We start from the raw sequence: 12,565 nt of genomic DNA, 5'->3' as shown, positions 1-12,565 counted from the left end.
TGCCTACAGTGAGTTCCTGCCTGGCCTGGGTGCGTACCTCAGCCAAACAGGAATCCCATTTCTAACAGACATTTACTAAGCCAAACAAATCCTCTTTGCCTGGCTTTGTGTGGTATGGTACATACAAAGTAATCCAAGGCAGCACAAAGCCTTGGGTTATCATCAGATAGACATTACATGGGTGGAGCATGGGTGTTCCTGTGTTTCTGTCCATGCATTTTGATTAAAACCTAGTTCATGCCCTGACACCCTTGGGTGATAGTCCTCCCAAACCGTTCATCTTCAGCTCTCCTACTTTGCTGAAATCATTTTTGTTGGCTTTAAGACTCTGTGCACTGAACCACCTATAACCAGTCAAAGAGGAATATACTTTGAAGGATTGATTTTGTGCAGGAAGATGCCCCTTCTTGCACAAATACAATCCTGCCTGTATCCCAGGCACCCTTGCACTATGGTGAAAGGGTGCCTGAGTTGGCACTAGGCAGCAGACAGTGCATCAGAGCATGGAGGGAGCAGAAATGCTCCATTTCTTTGTAAATATGAAGCATTTCTGCTCACTCCCACTCATGCAATGCGGTGCAGCAAGTTCCCTTGCTGCGCTGCATTGCGAGAAATATTAATAAATGTGCCCTACATTTTCTTAAAGCTAATCGGCCAGGCAGGATTCTGAATACCTGACCAATTACTCCTTATATACTTGTCATGTGGCCCCATGTCACAAGGTTGACTCCAAACTTACTCAGATTTTTAGCCAACAGTGCTGTGTATTCTGGGATTTGTAATCCTAAAGTTATAATGTGAAAACGTAACTTTAAGTTCATGCTACCTTAATGCTGTTAGATAAAAAAAAATATTGGGTTTAAGATCTTCCTCATGTCATTGGCAAAGTTGCAAGGTATATGGAGGGTTAATGTAATCTGCCAGCAATATTAAGAAGGCCATCTAATGAATGATGTCACAATAGGTCTCAAAATACAGACGGACATCCATCATAAAGCAAAGTTTTTGATGCTTATTCTTGTTGATTGTTAGAGATGTATAACTGGCTAAAGAGAATCATTCTTTCTCCACGCTGGATGGGTCATTTAAAGAGGAATTTGCACAGTCATGCTCCCAACCTTATATGGTGGAGTGGAAGTGTCAATATTATAGAAAAAAGTAAATCATCAATTCCAGGTTTATCAGTCTAACCACTGGCAATTGATAGGTTGTATTACAACCCATCTTTTTTAGCCCACTGTACCACTCTAGACAAATGTCCCCTTATGCATATCAGTACTGAACCTGGTCTTCATGGCAACAGCCCATCCCAAACTACCGGACGATCCCCCTCCAGAAGGTAGCAGAAGCAACCCACACTGGTTTCGAACTTGCGAGGCCTCATCAGTGAGGACTAGTTTGAAATGTATGGCCCAGTGAGGAAGGGATATACATATGGTTACTTAGGGCATAATGTCAATCACGCAAAAGATGATAGGAGGAATGCTTGCAAAATGTCTAACCACGGGGTAGCTCACAACCCATCGTTTTTCGGCCACTGTGCCACTCTAGACAAAAGCCTGCTTTATGCAAATCATTTCTGATCCTGTTCCTCATTGGGACAATCCATCCTGAATTTTATCAGACCATGTTAGTGAGAGAGCTTAGTGCATATATCTTCCTCCTTCAGAGATCAATATGAATCGTTCAGGCCACAGATTCACAGCATGATTGATCAGCTAATGCATTCATCCATTGGAGGTAAACTAGTGCTCTTGACATGGGTAATAGAAACACCTGCTATCTGCAGTGCTAACAACATCTTGGATGCTAAGTTTAAAGTAGTTACTTTACATACTTTGAATATGTTTTGATTTTTTTCTGTAATATCAATATTTCACGTGAGGGTTGAAAATGTGCTGACACCTTTACGCACAAAGACACATGTATATATTGATATGTTTCGTTCTCTTGCTCTCACTTCCAGATTTTAAACTAGGTTAGAGATCGATGTAACATAAGCATTGATTTTTCACATTTTGAAGCTTAAAAGTGATGAAAGGGTTTCATTTAATCATCGCTTGCAGGGTCTTGCCTTTTCATTCAGCAGTCCATTGAATTAATGGAGGAGGTATACGTTGTGCTGCTACAATGCTGCCATAAATAACTGAACATTTACATCTTATTATACCCTGTAATAGTATACAATTATGTGCCAATTTGGAGTCATGCAAAGGCATTAATCAGTAACCAGACATACGCTCTAGCGAGTGGAAGGGCCAAAGATACAAATCATTTTTGTCACAAGCTGTATGAAGTCCTAACGAAAACTTCATGTCAATTTATAAGGCAAAAAACAGCAAAAGAAAACTTAGTATACGCATGCCATTGCACGTAAAAAATTTTGGGAAAAGTATGCAGGAAAAAGTGTATAAGTTCAGCTGTAGGAAGGTTTGCTGCGGGAGAAATGTATGTTGCTATGCATTTTAAGTTATCTCGCAGTGATGAAAGTTCTTTGCACTAGCAAAGACAAACTTTTACTGGGAAATTTTACAAACGTGATTAAGTACGAAAATTATTAATTTCACAAGGCTCCCTTGGCGTAAAAAAATATTTGCACACCCCCATAAGTTTCCCAATTGCACCTTATTTATTCTCGTGATTAGAAGAGCAGGCGTGACGTTCTGATGTATAGGCTTTTAACTAATTCATTTTGAGTAGTGTGGCCTGATCTATGACCTTCCTGCAGTGTCTGCTGCACATTTTCATTTTACATTGCACTGTGCTCATGCATAAAAGTGAGGATTAGATTTCTCATTTCACAGTCAGTCAAGAAACTTACAGTCTAATACCTTAAATATTCTGTCTCCAATCTAGGCTAAGAAGGGCTTACTACTTACTCTTAAAGAGATTAATTGACACAACAATTCTACATAAGCTTCATCTTGAGTACCAGAAACAAATTACTGTAATATTGCCATGTTTGTGAACATTTTAAAAATAAAACGCATACACTGTTTCATATTTTGCCCATGAAAGATATCCATGCGCCTGTCCAAGGAAAAAAAAAACAGACCATCAAGGCAAATCCATTATAGAAAATGTTTATGTGTACATTTATATGAAGTGGTTTACAAAAGTAATGCGAAATAGTCCTTTCATAAACCCTCAGATACACTCACATGTCTTCATCCTAACATGCTCTGGTAACAGCTCAAATGTACTTCTCAGCATGGCCCTTCATTGAAGAAGCTTATCTTAGCCACAGTAAACTCTGACGCCACGGTCTGTGTGAGATGAGTTAAACATTTGCATATTTCGTGAATTCTTTAAGTATGAGACACTCAATGCAGGATATGGCTTAATGTGATATTAAAACAATGTGTCAGATGCAAGAGGATTATTGGTAAGTAATTATTCGTTTATAATATGAAAAAGCGAACGAACAGCATTTTTGTATGCTGCAGGAAGTCACAAAACTTCTTAATCAAATGTCTCTAGAAAAGATAATAGATATTAAATGCTTTAAGAAATGTTGATCCCTTGGTCATTGCATTGGTCCTGGAAACGAGGGAGTCAGAATGATGACACAATCATAGAATTGGTCAAATAAAGTTTTTCTGACCTTATATTTCTGTGGAGAAAATCCTCAATCCATCACTGTCGTGTGGAACACAAAAACACTTTTATTTGCGAAGTTTTAAAGTTTAAGTCTTTTTTGGAGTAGTAATTTAAATTCATATTAGTGTGTGTTGTGACTACAACAAGGACCCATGTAGGCATGCCTTCACCAAGCTCCTACACGAGGTTGCTTCCTCTGAGCCTACCCCTCTTCAAATGCAAAGTTTAATTTTAAATATAAGTACTGGACCAGATGAAGGTGGAGACCAGGTGACTGCTGTTTGGCACCAGAAATCTAAGGATTTTGCCTTTCTATGACCGCTAAAGGAGTGCTCCCCTTCCCTCTGCCAACTCTTATGTTGGTCAATTGATGTTATCGCATGGAAGAGGTAGGCCTCACACTAATGAAAAACAAATTTGGGAGCTTTTCACTACCAAATCATGTAAATCTTAAAAACACATATTCTACCTTTTAAATACAATGCACCCTGTCTTTAGGGCTGTTATTCCTGGCAACCTTAAGATGGTGGTCTCCTCACTTTTTGCCTTCCTCCTCCATTTTTTCTGATCTCGTTTTTGCTGGCATTAGGATCCTGTGCACTTTACCACGGCTAGCCAGTACTAAAGTGCTTGTGCTCTCTTCTCGAAACATGGCATTATTGGGTTAACCATAATTAGCACATTTAATTTACTGATAAGTCGCTAGTGAAGTGGTACTATTTGCAGTAGCGGCCGGTGGTGGGAGTGCTGCGGGGCGGGGATGGAGCAGGGTGGGGAGTAGTAAATTATGGAATATGGACGAACAGAGGTAAGTAAGCAAATAAATAAATAAAATGAATTTCATTGTGCGCGCTGCATTGCCAAATGCGATGCAGTGCACGCAACTAAATTGGTTTTATTTATTTATTTGTTTACTTACCTCCGTTGGGCCGTATTCCATAGTTTACTACCTCCCACCCTGCTCCACCCCCGCCCCGCTTCACCGCCTGCTTCACTCCCACCACTGGCCGCTACTGAATACTTGTACCCAGGGCTGTAAAATAAATGTGACTAGTGGGCCTGCAGCACTGATTATGCCACCCGCATAAGTAGCCCTTTAAACTTGTCTCAGGCATGCTGTTGCAAAGTCTGTGTGTACAGTTTAAAAACTGTAATTTCAACATGGCAAAATTAACCTTTTGCCAAGCACTAGCCTTCCTTTTAAATGTCTATAACTCACTCCTGGGGTAACACACTGAACAGCCCAGAGAGCCGGGTGCATTTAAAACGTAGGAAATATGCGTTTAAGTTTTACATGTCCTGGAAGTGAAAAACTCTTAAATCCGATTTTCACTTCTGCAAGTCCTACCTCTCCTGAAGGACAATATTGGACTGGCATTATAATATTTTATAAGTGCAATTTTCAAATGGGAATAGATTACTGGTTCATGTTTGGTGTCCCTGGATTCACAATTTAAAATCCAAACTTATGGTGAATTTGTATGTTAAATTGCAGTTCTGAAAATGGCACTTTTAGAAAGATGAAATAAAAAAGTGGGGAACCCAATATACCCATGGAGGCTTGGGCAATCAAATCAAACAATAAGTAAAGGGTGCCTACAAGGGATTTTATTTGCAGATTCTAATTTTTATGTAGTTACTTTTGAACAATCAATGCATACGACAAACTATTTGAGATGTACACATCTAATGAATGCAAAGAACATTTCAAAAACACAGGAATATCTTTTTTCAAAAGAGTACAAAGTTTTATATATAGATAAAATCAGAAAGGGTACAATCAAAAGTCACAAGACACCATGAAAGAGATTACAAATCCACCTACATATCATGAATGTATATATCTATTCCCAACTGAGATAATTTATGAAGTAACAGATCTGAAAACACAAAAAGCAAGGGTGGAGGCAGTGTCAATCAATGCACATTCTTCCACTAGACAAGCGAGCACAGGATTTAAAACTCTGGGAGTTGAATTTCAAATAAACTCCCCAGCAACGACCGATGCCTGTGTCTGCGTGGCGATAGATACAGACTCGATCCGGCAGCAGGAGTTTATTGGGAATTCAATTCCCAGAGTTTTAAATCCTGCGCTCGCTCGTTTAGTGGAAGAATGCGCATTGATTGACACTGCCTCCACCCTCGCTTTTTGTGAATAGCAATAAACAATTCAATGCTAGAGTGAATACTTTAACAGAGATTCTTTTGGGGAAATCCATCCTGATTCACAACCTGACTGGTCCCATATGAATATTTGACAAATTTCAAAGGGTCTTCTTTTTTTCATACAATCCACTGTACGTTCTGAAGATAGTCTGATGGACAATCACGCCACAACAGACTGAAACATAGACTTTTTCATCTAATCCCTAAAGCATTTATTGCATATGAGTAACCGTTTTCTGTGTTTTCAGATCTGTTACTTCATAAATTATCTCAGTTGGGAATATATGTATACATTGATGATATGTAAGTGGATTTGTACATCCTCTTTCATGGTGTTTTGTGACATTTGATTGTACCCTTTCTGATTTTATCTATATATAAAGCGTTTAGAAAGTTGGTATTTACGTGCCTTAGCCATTTGGTGCCTGCAGCCTGTCTCTGGTCACATGATTGAGTGTAATTGTCAGTTGGGCTTTACATATTCCTCCTAGACAGCCACACGCAATGGGAGCTTAGGTGTGACTGGATGGGCTATCACCAACAGGACGGAAGGGAGGAGCTGGTCAAAGCCTCACTTACACCTGAATAGGCTGTGTCCTCACTCCACACAAAGGGCTGCTGTAGTTATATAGCTAGTCTAGAGCCAGAGCTGGGAAGGCAGGACATCTATGCATTTAAAAGGCATACCTCAAGAAATTTCTCCCCCACTTCAATGGCACAACTGGGGTTAAATACTGGACCTCAGACGGCAACCTTTCACTATACTTCTAGACTTGTGGATAGTCTGTCAGGAAGAAGGACTGTTGTGCTGCTGAAGGACCGTCACTCTGCTCGACTGCACTCTGCTGCCTCTAATGTAAGCCTGAAAGCTCTGTGCCAAGCTACCAAGGGGTTGAGCACAGGTAAATTAAGGGCTTACTTGTGCCTTACCTTGACATGGATTGTGGTTGCTGCTTGACCAGGACTCACACACCAGTCAACCAGTCACCAGTCAACTAACAACTCATTTTCTTACAAGGGCCTACCTTAGAAGTGATTTATATGTATTGAAAATGGAGGTTTGTGCTTGGCAAAAGGTTTATTTTGCCAAGTATAATTAGCAGTTTAAAACTGCATACTAGCTTGAATGTCAGATCTGAGACAGTTTTTAAAGTGATACTTGAATGAGTGTCAAAATAAGTGCTGCAAGCCTACTAGTAGAATTTAATTTGCAGCCCCTGGGTACTTGTAGTACCAGTTTACTACGGACTTAGAAGTAAATTAAACATGCAAATCAGGTGTTAGGCCATCTTACCAATGTTTTTTTTTTGTCCTGGTTGCAATTTCTCGTTTTGCATGACACTCCCTAATGATATAAGCTACGAAATTCCGATCAGCTCTTCTTCCCCGTTTTTAACAAAGTCTACTTTGTTGTCAGGAAAAAATGCTGTCAATGAAGTTTTTACATTTTGCAACGTGAATTGTCGATCACTGCCCAAGCATAAGTTGGATATTTTTTACCTTCTAGATAGTGAACATCCTGATGCGATCTTTCTTACCGAAACCTGGTTACATTCCAGTTCAGGCCCTGATGTTGCGTTGGCTCTACCATCTGACTATTCCATAGCCAGAAGGGATAGGGCCAACGGAAAGGGTGGGGGAATCAATATAATTTATGATAAGACCTAACAATGCAAGTTGGAAGACTTAGCTATTTTAAACTCTGAAGCAGCGCTATTTAAAATTACACTGACTCCTCATATTACCTTTTCAGGCATTCTTATTTATCATCCCCCTGGACCTTCTAATTCTTGGGCTCTGCTTCTACCAGAACTAGTTGCACCCTATCTTCTTAAATCATCTAATTTCACCATATTCGGTGATTTTAATTTACATCCCGAAAATCTGAACTGTACGACTAGTAGTACCTTAATTGCGGATCTTGCTGCCTTAAATCTTTTACTTAGTAATAGTGGTCCCACCCATGTAGCAGGGCATTTGTTGGATCCTATTTTTTCAAATGTATCTTGTCTTCACTGTGATCCTGCTCTCCCCCTATGTTGGTCTGATCATTTCCCTACTAAATTTCAGTGTACATTCTCACTGACTCCAACTGTAGCCCCTGTGAGTAGTCCTCATAGAACTCGGAACTGGAGTAAACTGGACCTTGAATCATTTAATAGGACTCTTAAGGAGAATGCTCCCACTATTGCACATATTTCAATTCACTCTTCTAGTTTGATACATGACTGGATTTCAGATACGGTTGATTGCTGTCTTCCTTTAACCATAAAAAAGAAATATAAACACCGTTTACCTGCCCCCTGGTTTACAGAGCAATGCAAAAGTCAGCTCTAAAGCATTATCAAGCCCTCTGTAAACTAGCCAGAAAGGACTATCTCCAATGCCCAGAACTGCTCACGCACTCTGTTTATTATGGTAAAAAAACTTGCTGGCTCAGACACGCAGTCAATGCCACTTATTATTAACGAACAACAGTGCGACAATCTCGCAAGCTATTTTGTAGGCAAAGTTGAACAAATTTATTCTGCACTACAAACTACGCAGACAGATGCATCTAGTACGGCACTCCCCATGCTTGAGCCTGATCATAGGGCAAGTAACCCTTTGAGTCTTGAAGCCTGGTCACTACTTGATCTTAATTCCTTTAAAAAAATCTTAAATAGTATTAAATCTGTCTCTCCCCGTGATCTTATTCCTGCTTTCGTGCTGCAGCAATTAGATGCTTCCTCTTTGTTGCTGATTATGCAGTTACTGAATGCCTCGATTCGAGAAGCTGTTGTTCCTTCTGATTGGAAGCATGCGATGGTTCTTCCTCTCTTGAAAAAGGCCAACGCGGACCTCCCTCAGCTGTCCAATTTTAGGCCTACATCCCTCTCAGTCCGGTTTTCGAGCAGGCTTTTCTACTGAGACAACTTTGCTTGGAGTTTCAGAGTGCTACGTCAGCGATTGGATGCTGGGGACACCGTAGCTCTTTGCAGTCCTCTGGCATTACTGGTACAGCACTTGGATGGCTCGCGTCTTTTCGTACCAAGTGGACTTTCCAAGTTTTTTCTTCGAGAGCCACCTCTAAAATTTACCCCTCTTCATATGGGGTGCCACAGGGCTCCATTTTGAGTCCTGTTTTATTTAATTTGTACATTAAACCCCTGGCAACAATAGCAGAGGATTCAGGACTGAGCCTGTTTTCTTATGCCGATGACACCCAGCTCATTTTCTCCTTTTCTTCGGTACAGCTGTGCGGACCTTCGGTGCTCCAGACTGGCTTAAGGAATATTGCATCGTGGATGCAAGCTAATCTCCTTAAGTTTAACGGCGATAAGACAGAAGTCCTCATTTTAGGGAAGAATAAGGATTTCTGGGGCCCTCACCATTGGCCATGTGAGATGGGTGCTCTCCCTCAGCCCTCTGTCTGTGTCCGCAACTTGGGAGTTTTGATTGATGTTAATTTATCCATGAAGCAGCAGGCTGTACAAGTGGCTGCCACCTGTTTTACCATCTTAAAATGGTTGAAAAAAATAATTTGGATGTTTCCTGCTTCCATACAGAAAACCGTAGTCCAGGCGCTTGTGACCTCGAGAATGGACTATGGTAACATCCTCTATCTGGGCGCAAATAAGGAGGTTATACGGAAACTACAAGTGGTGCAAAATTCTGCTGCCAGGCTGTTATGCCTGCTCCCAAAAAACTCCTCAACTTCCAGTGCTTTACATAAACTTCACTGGTTTAAGATTGAAAATCGAGTGAAGTTCAAAGCCATGTGTTATATGCACAAAATTAAAATTGGCTCTTCTCCAAAGTATTTACAAACTTTGGTTCACCCATATTTACCCTCATGTGTGCTTCGATCAGCTACCCAAGGTAATTTTGTGGTGCCTAATGTCAAACTTAAAAGAATGGGTGGTCGCTCCTTTGCCTAACTTGATCCAGTGCTTTGGAACTCTCTTCCCATCGCAATTCGTAATGAAACTTCATTTCCGGTTTTTCGAAATTTTTTAAAAACCTGGCTATTTAATCAATAATCTTCACTTGTAACTTCCTTATTGTTTTGATTCACTGTCAGTTTTAGCGCTGGGAAACCGTGGTAGGGTAGCTGTGCGCTCTATAAAATTACTCTAACATAACATAACATTCTCGTGGGTTTGTGTCTACCCTATCCACCCATATATCTCTCAACACAGTGCTTTAGTAATACACAGTACTCTAGTTTCTCTCACTCTGTCAGTTGTGCAAATGTGGATGTGAGATAGTATCCACAGGACAGATGCATTACTGGTAACCCCTCTGCAATACTAGCATGCATTGAATACAAAAAAAGCAAGGCCGATGATGCTTTGGTGTAAAAACCATAACACAACCACGTTGAGCGCTGCTAATACACGCTGTGCATAATATGTATTCTAATCATCAGTGCGTTATGTGAGAATGTATTATATTTCTGTTCATTAGGACGCCTCCTTGAATTACTTCTGGAAAGCAGGCATTTTATTTTTTTATTTTTCGTATGTTCCTATTTCAGTGCAAACTCGAGTACCAAGCATGTGTCTCGGGAAAACAAGTCACAGTGAATTGCGAAGGACGATGCCCCTGCCCTTCAGGCAAGTCTTCAAGTACAGTCAAAAGTTCGAAAAGAGGTAAGTCATGTTGCTGTAATTGTAATTTGACTTCAGCAATCTAAAAAATAAAATGCCTCAAAATGTGAACAATTTTCCATTTGCTTAAATGGGGTGTTAAAAAAATATGAATTTGGAAACTATTAAATATAATGTATCGATTTTTACTTTAGCTTCTTGAAGAGCTTTAATGTTTTCAAACTAAACACAAGAATTAATGTTGGAAGATTGGGCAGTCAGTGAGTAAGAACTGACTAAGAGCCTCACAGACAGAAAGAATGAACTGTAGTGAGTGATTTGCACCACCGCACGGGTCTATCAATAGTCTGAATAGTATTACGCACTGAGACAGAATCAATAAAAATATAAAATATAAAATGCGTGTAGAATTCAATCAGAAAGTTGTAACATTGAATTCTAAATGGATGGAGTTATTGAGCAATGTCCTGTGTGGGTTAGGCACCAAAAATCATTTGAGGCCGGTTACATGCCAGGGTTGTAAATATCAATATTTGTAAAAACTAGAAGCGTGCTATTGCATCATTGGTAGTAAATAATTACAGGTTCATTTCTAAATCCTCTTCTCTGACAAGACTCGAGCCCGCTCTCTAAAGTGGCTTTTTCTACTGTTCTTTTTAGAATAGTATTTTTTGATGACCATTGTGTGTAATTATGTAATTGCATTGCACATAGTTATAATTGCATTTCACATATTTACATTTTTGGTTAGGGGTTTGAAATGATGTGCCAAGACAAACGTGGTTTTCAGTTAATGGTCAATTCTAAAATAAAGACGCCAGGCTCCAAAGTCGGCAGCTGAGGCACTAGTCCACAGCTTTTGTTTTCACATTTTGAGAATGAGGCAAGGGATGTGTCAAGATTTTGCTCTCTCAACAGTATTTCCATGAAATAGCCGCTTCTCCTCCATCCTTTCCTTCTTCAGTCGACGCAGGAAGCAGAAACATAAGGCACCCACGCTTCCAGACTCTCCTAGCCAATCACGTGGCTGATGATAGCAGTGTCGTGATCGGTCTGAGCACCGTGGTTCTGCACTCAGATGGAGGCTGAGAGCCTGGGCATGATCTCCACCCAGGCTGTTCAACCCGGTAGATAACATGCCAAGTGTGCATGAGGGTTTGGCCGGCCCAAGAGGAGTGGCATAAAAGTCATGCGCATTTAGAAAGTGCTCACCACTCCTCCCCCTGCTCCGTGGGCAGTCCAGCCTGCCCCACCCCTACAGAAGAATACTGAAAAAGTAAATAATAATAATATTCTGATATTATATTTTCATTTTTCCTGTGGGGTGATGCTCCTCTGCCTTAGCGGAGGAGCTGCCCCTGGAGTCAAGGAGCAGATTTACAGCTGCAGTGTCTGATGTGGGATATTCCTTAGTTGCAGAGCAGATGGAAGACTGATTTATCTAGTGGAGCTGTGAGTTTGCTGTCTGAAGTTCAAGCACAAAAGTGCTGATCTCCAAGCAACATGATGCAATTGACACAATGGGCAAATGGATAGGAAGGGAGGGAGCTGCTTAGTGGTCCATTTTTCTGCCACTTATGCTCGGCAGCTGCGCTCCGAAACCCCATAATCACTTCTTTTTTTTTGTAACCCAATTTTGGGCCAGATTTACAAATGCTTTCTGCCGTGTTTGCATTAAAATGTTTGAAAGTGTTGAATTCTGATTTACTTTCCAGGTCCAACTTTCTTTGCACTGGAAAGTAGACCTCAAGTAACCCAAAGTAGCTACTGTGCACCAATGGGGTGTATCATGGGTGGTACATGGGTGTTCCCATGCATTCACCTATGTTGTTTTGCCACAAAGCTCTATTTATCAAAAAGGGGAGGCAGAACTTTATGCTTAAATGTACACCTCCTCAAAGTAGTCATAATGTTGGAGAAAAGTTTATTTTCTGCAAACATTTGCAAGTTTGAATGTGTGGTGTGCAGTACATCACACATGCAAACTTTGAAAAGATTAAAACTGCCTGAAAATAGAATTTTGAACCTGAACCTGAACGGTAACCTTCGTGTTTGCTGTTCTGCATGACAAATTAGTGCATTTGGCTCTCTGTCCTTTGCTTCTGTAAGTCCACAGTTGCCGCAGGTAGCCTTGCTTGTCTCCATCACTCCCACGTACCACTTAGAACCCCCTCTGTGCAAAGTTTATTAATAAAGGATATTCAGAT

The 12,565-nt window shown here is 40.5% G+C and overlaps 1 protein-coding gene across 1 annotated transcript in view; it reads left to right on the top strand.

Moving 5' to 3' along the window:
- The window catches only part of SPOCK3 (SPARC (osteonectin), cwcv and kazal like domains proteoglycan 3), a 1,171,449-nt gene that overhangs the window by 803,664 nt on the left and 355,220 nt on the right, over positions 1–12,565 (top strand). The window contains exon 5 of the mRNA XM_085641793.1: positions 10,286–10,400. Coding sequence (XP_085497919.1) covers positions 10,286–10,400 — 115 coding nt within the window. The remainder of the gene's footprint in view (positions 1–10,285; positions 10,401–12,565) is intronic.

The sequence above is a fragment of the Triturus cristatus genome, chromosome 2_2 (genome assembly GCF_964204655.1).
Source record: "Triturus cristatus chromosome 2_2, aTriCri1.1, whole genome shotgun sequence".
NCBI classification, from domain to species: domain Eukaryota; kingdom Metazoa; phylum Chordata; class Amphibia; order Caudata; family Salamandridae; genus Triturus; species Triturus cristatus.
This window is presented reverse-complemented; position numbering and strand designations above follow the sequence as displayed.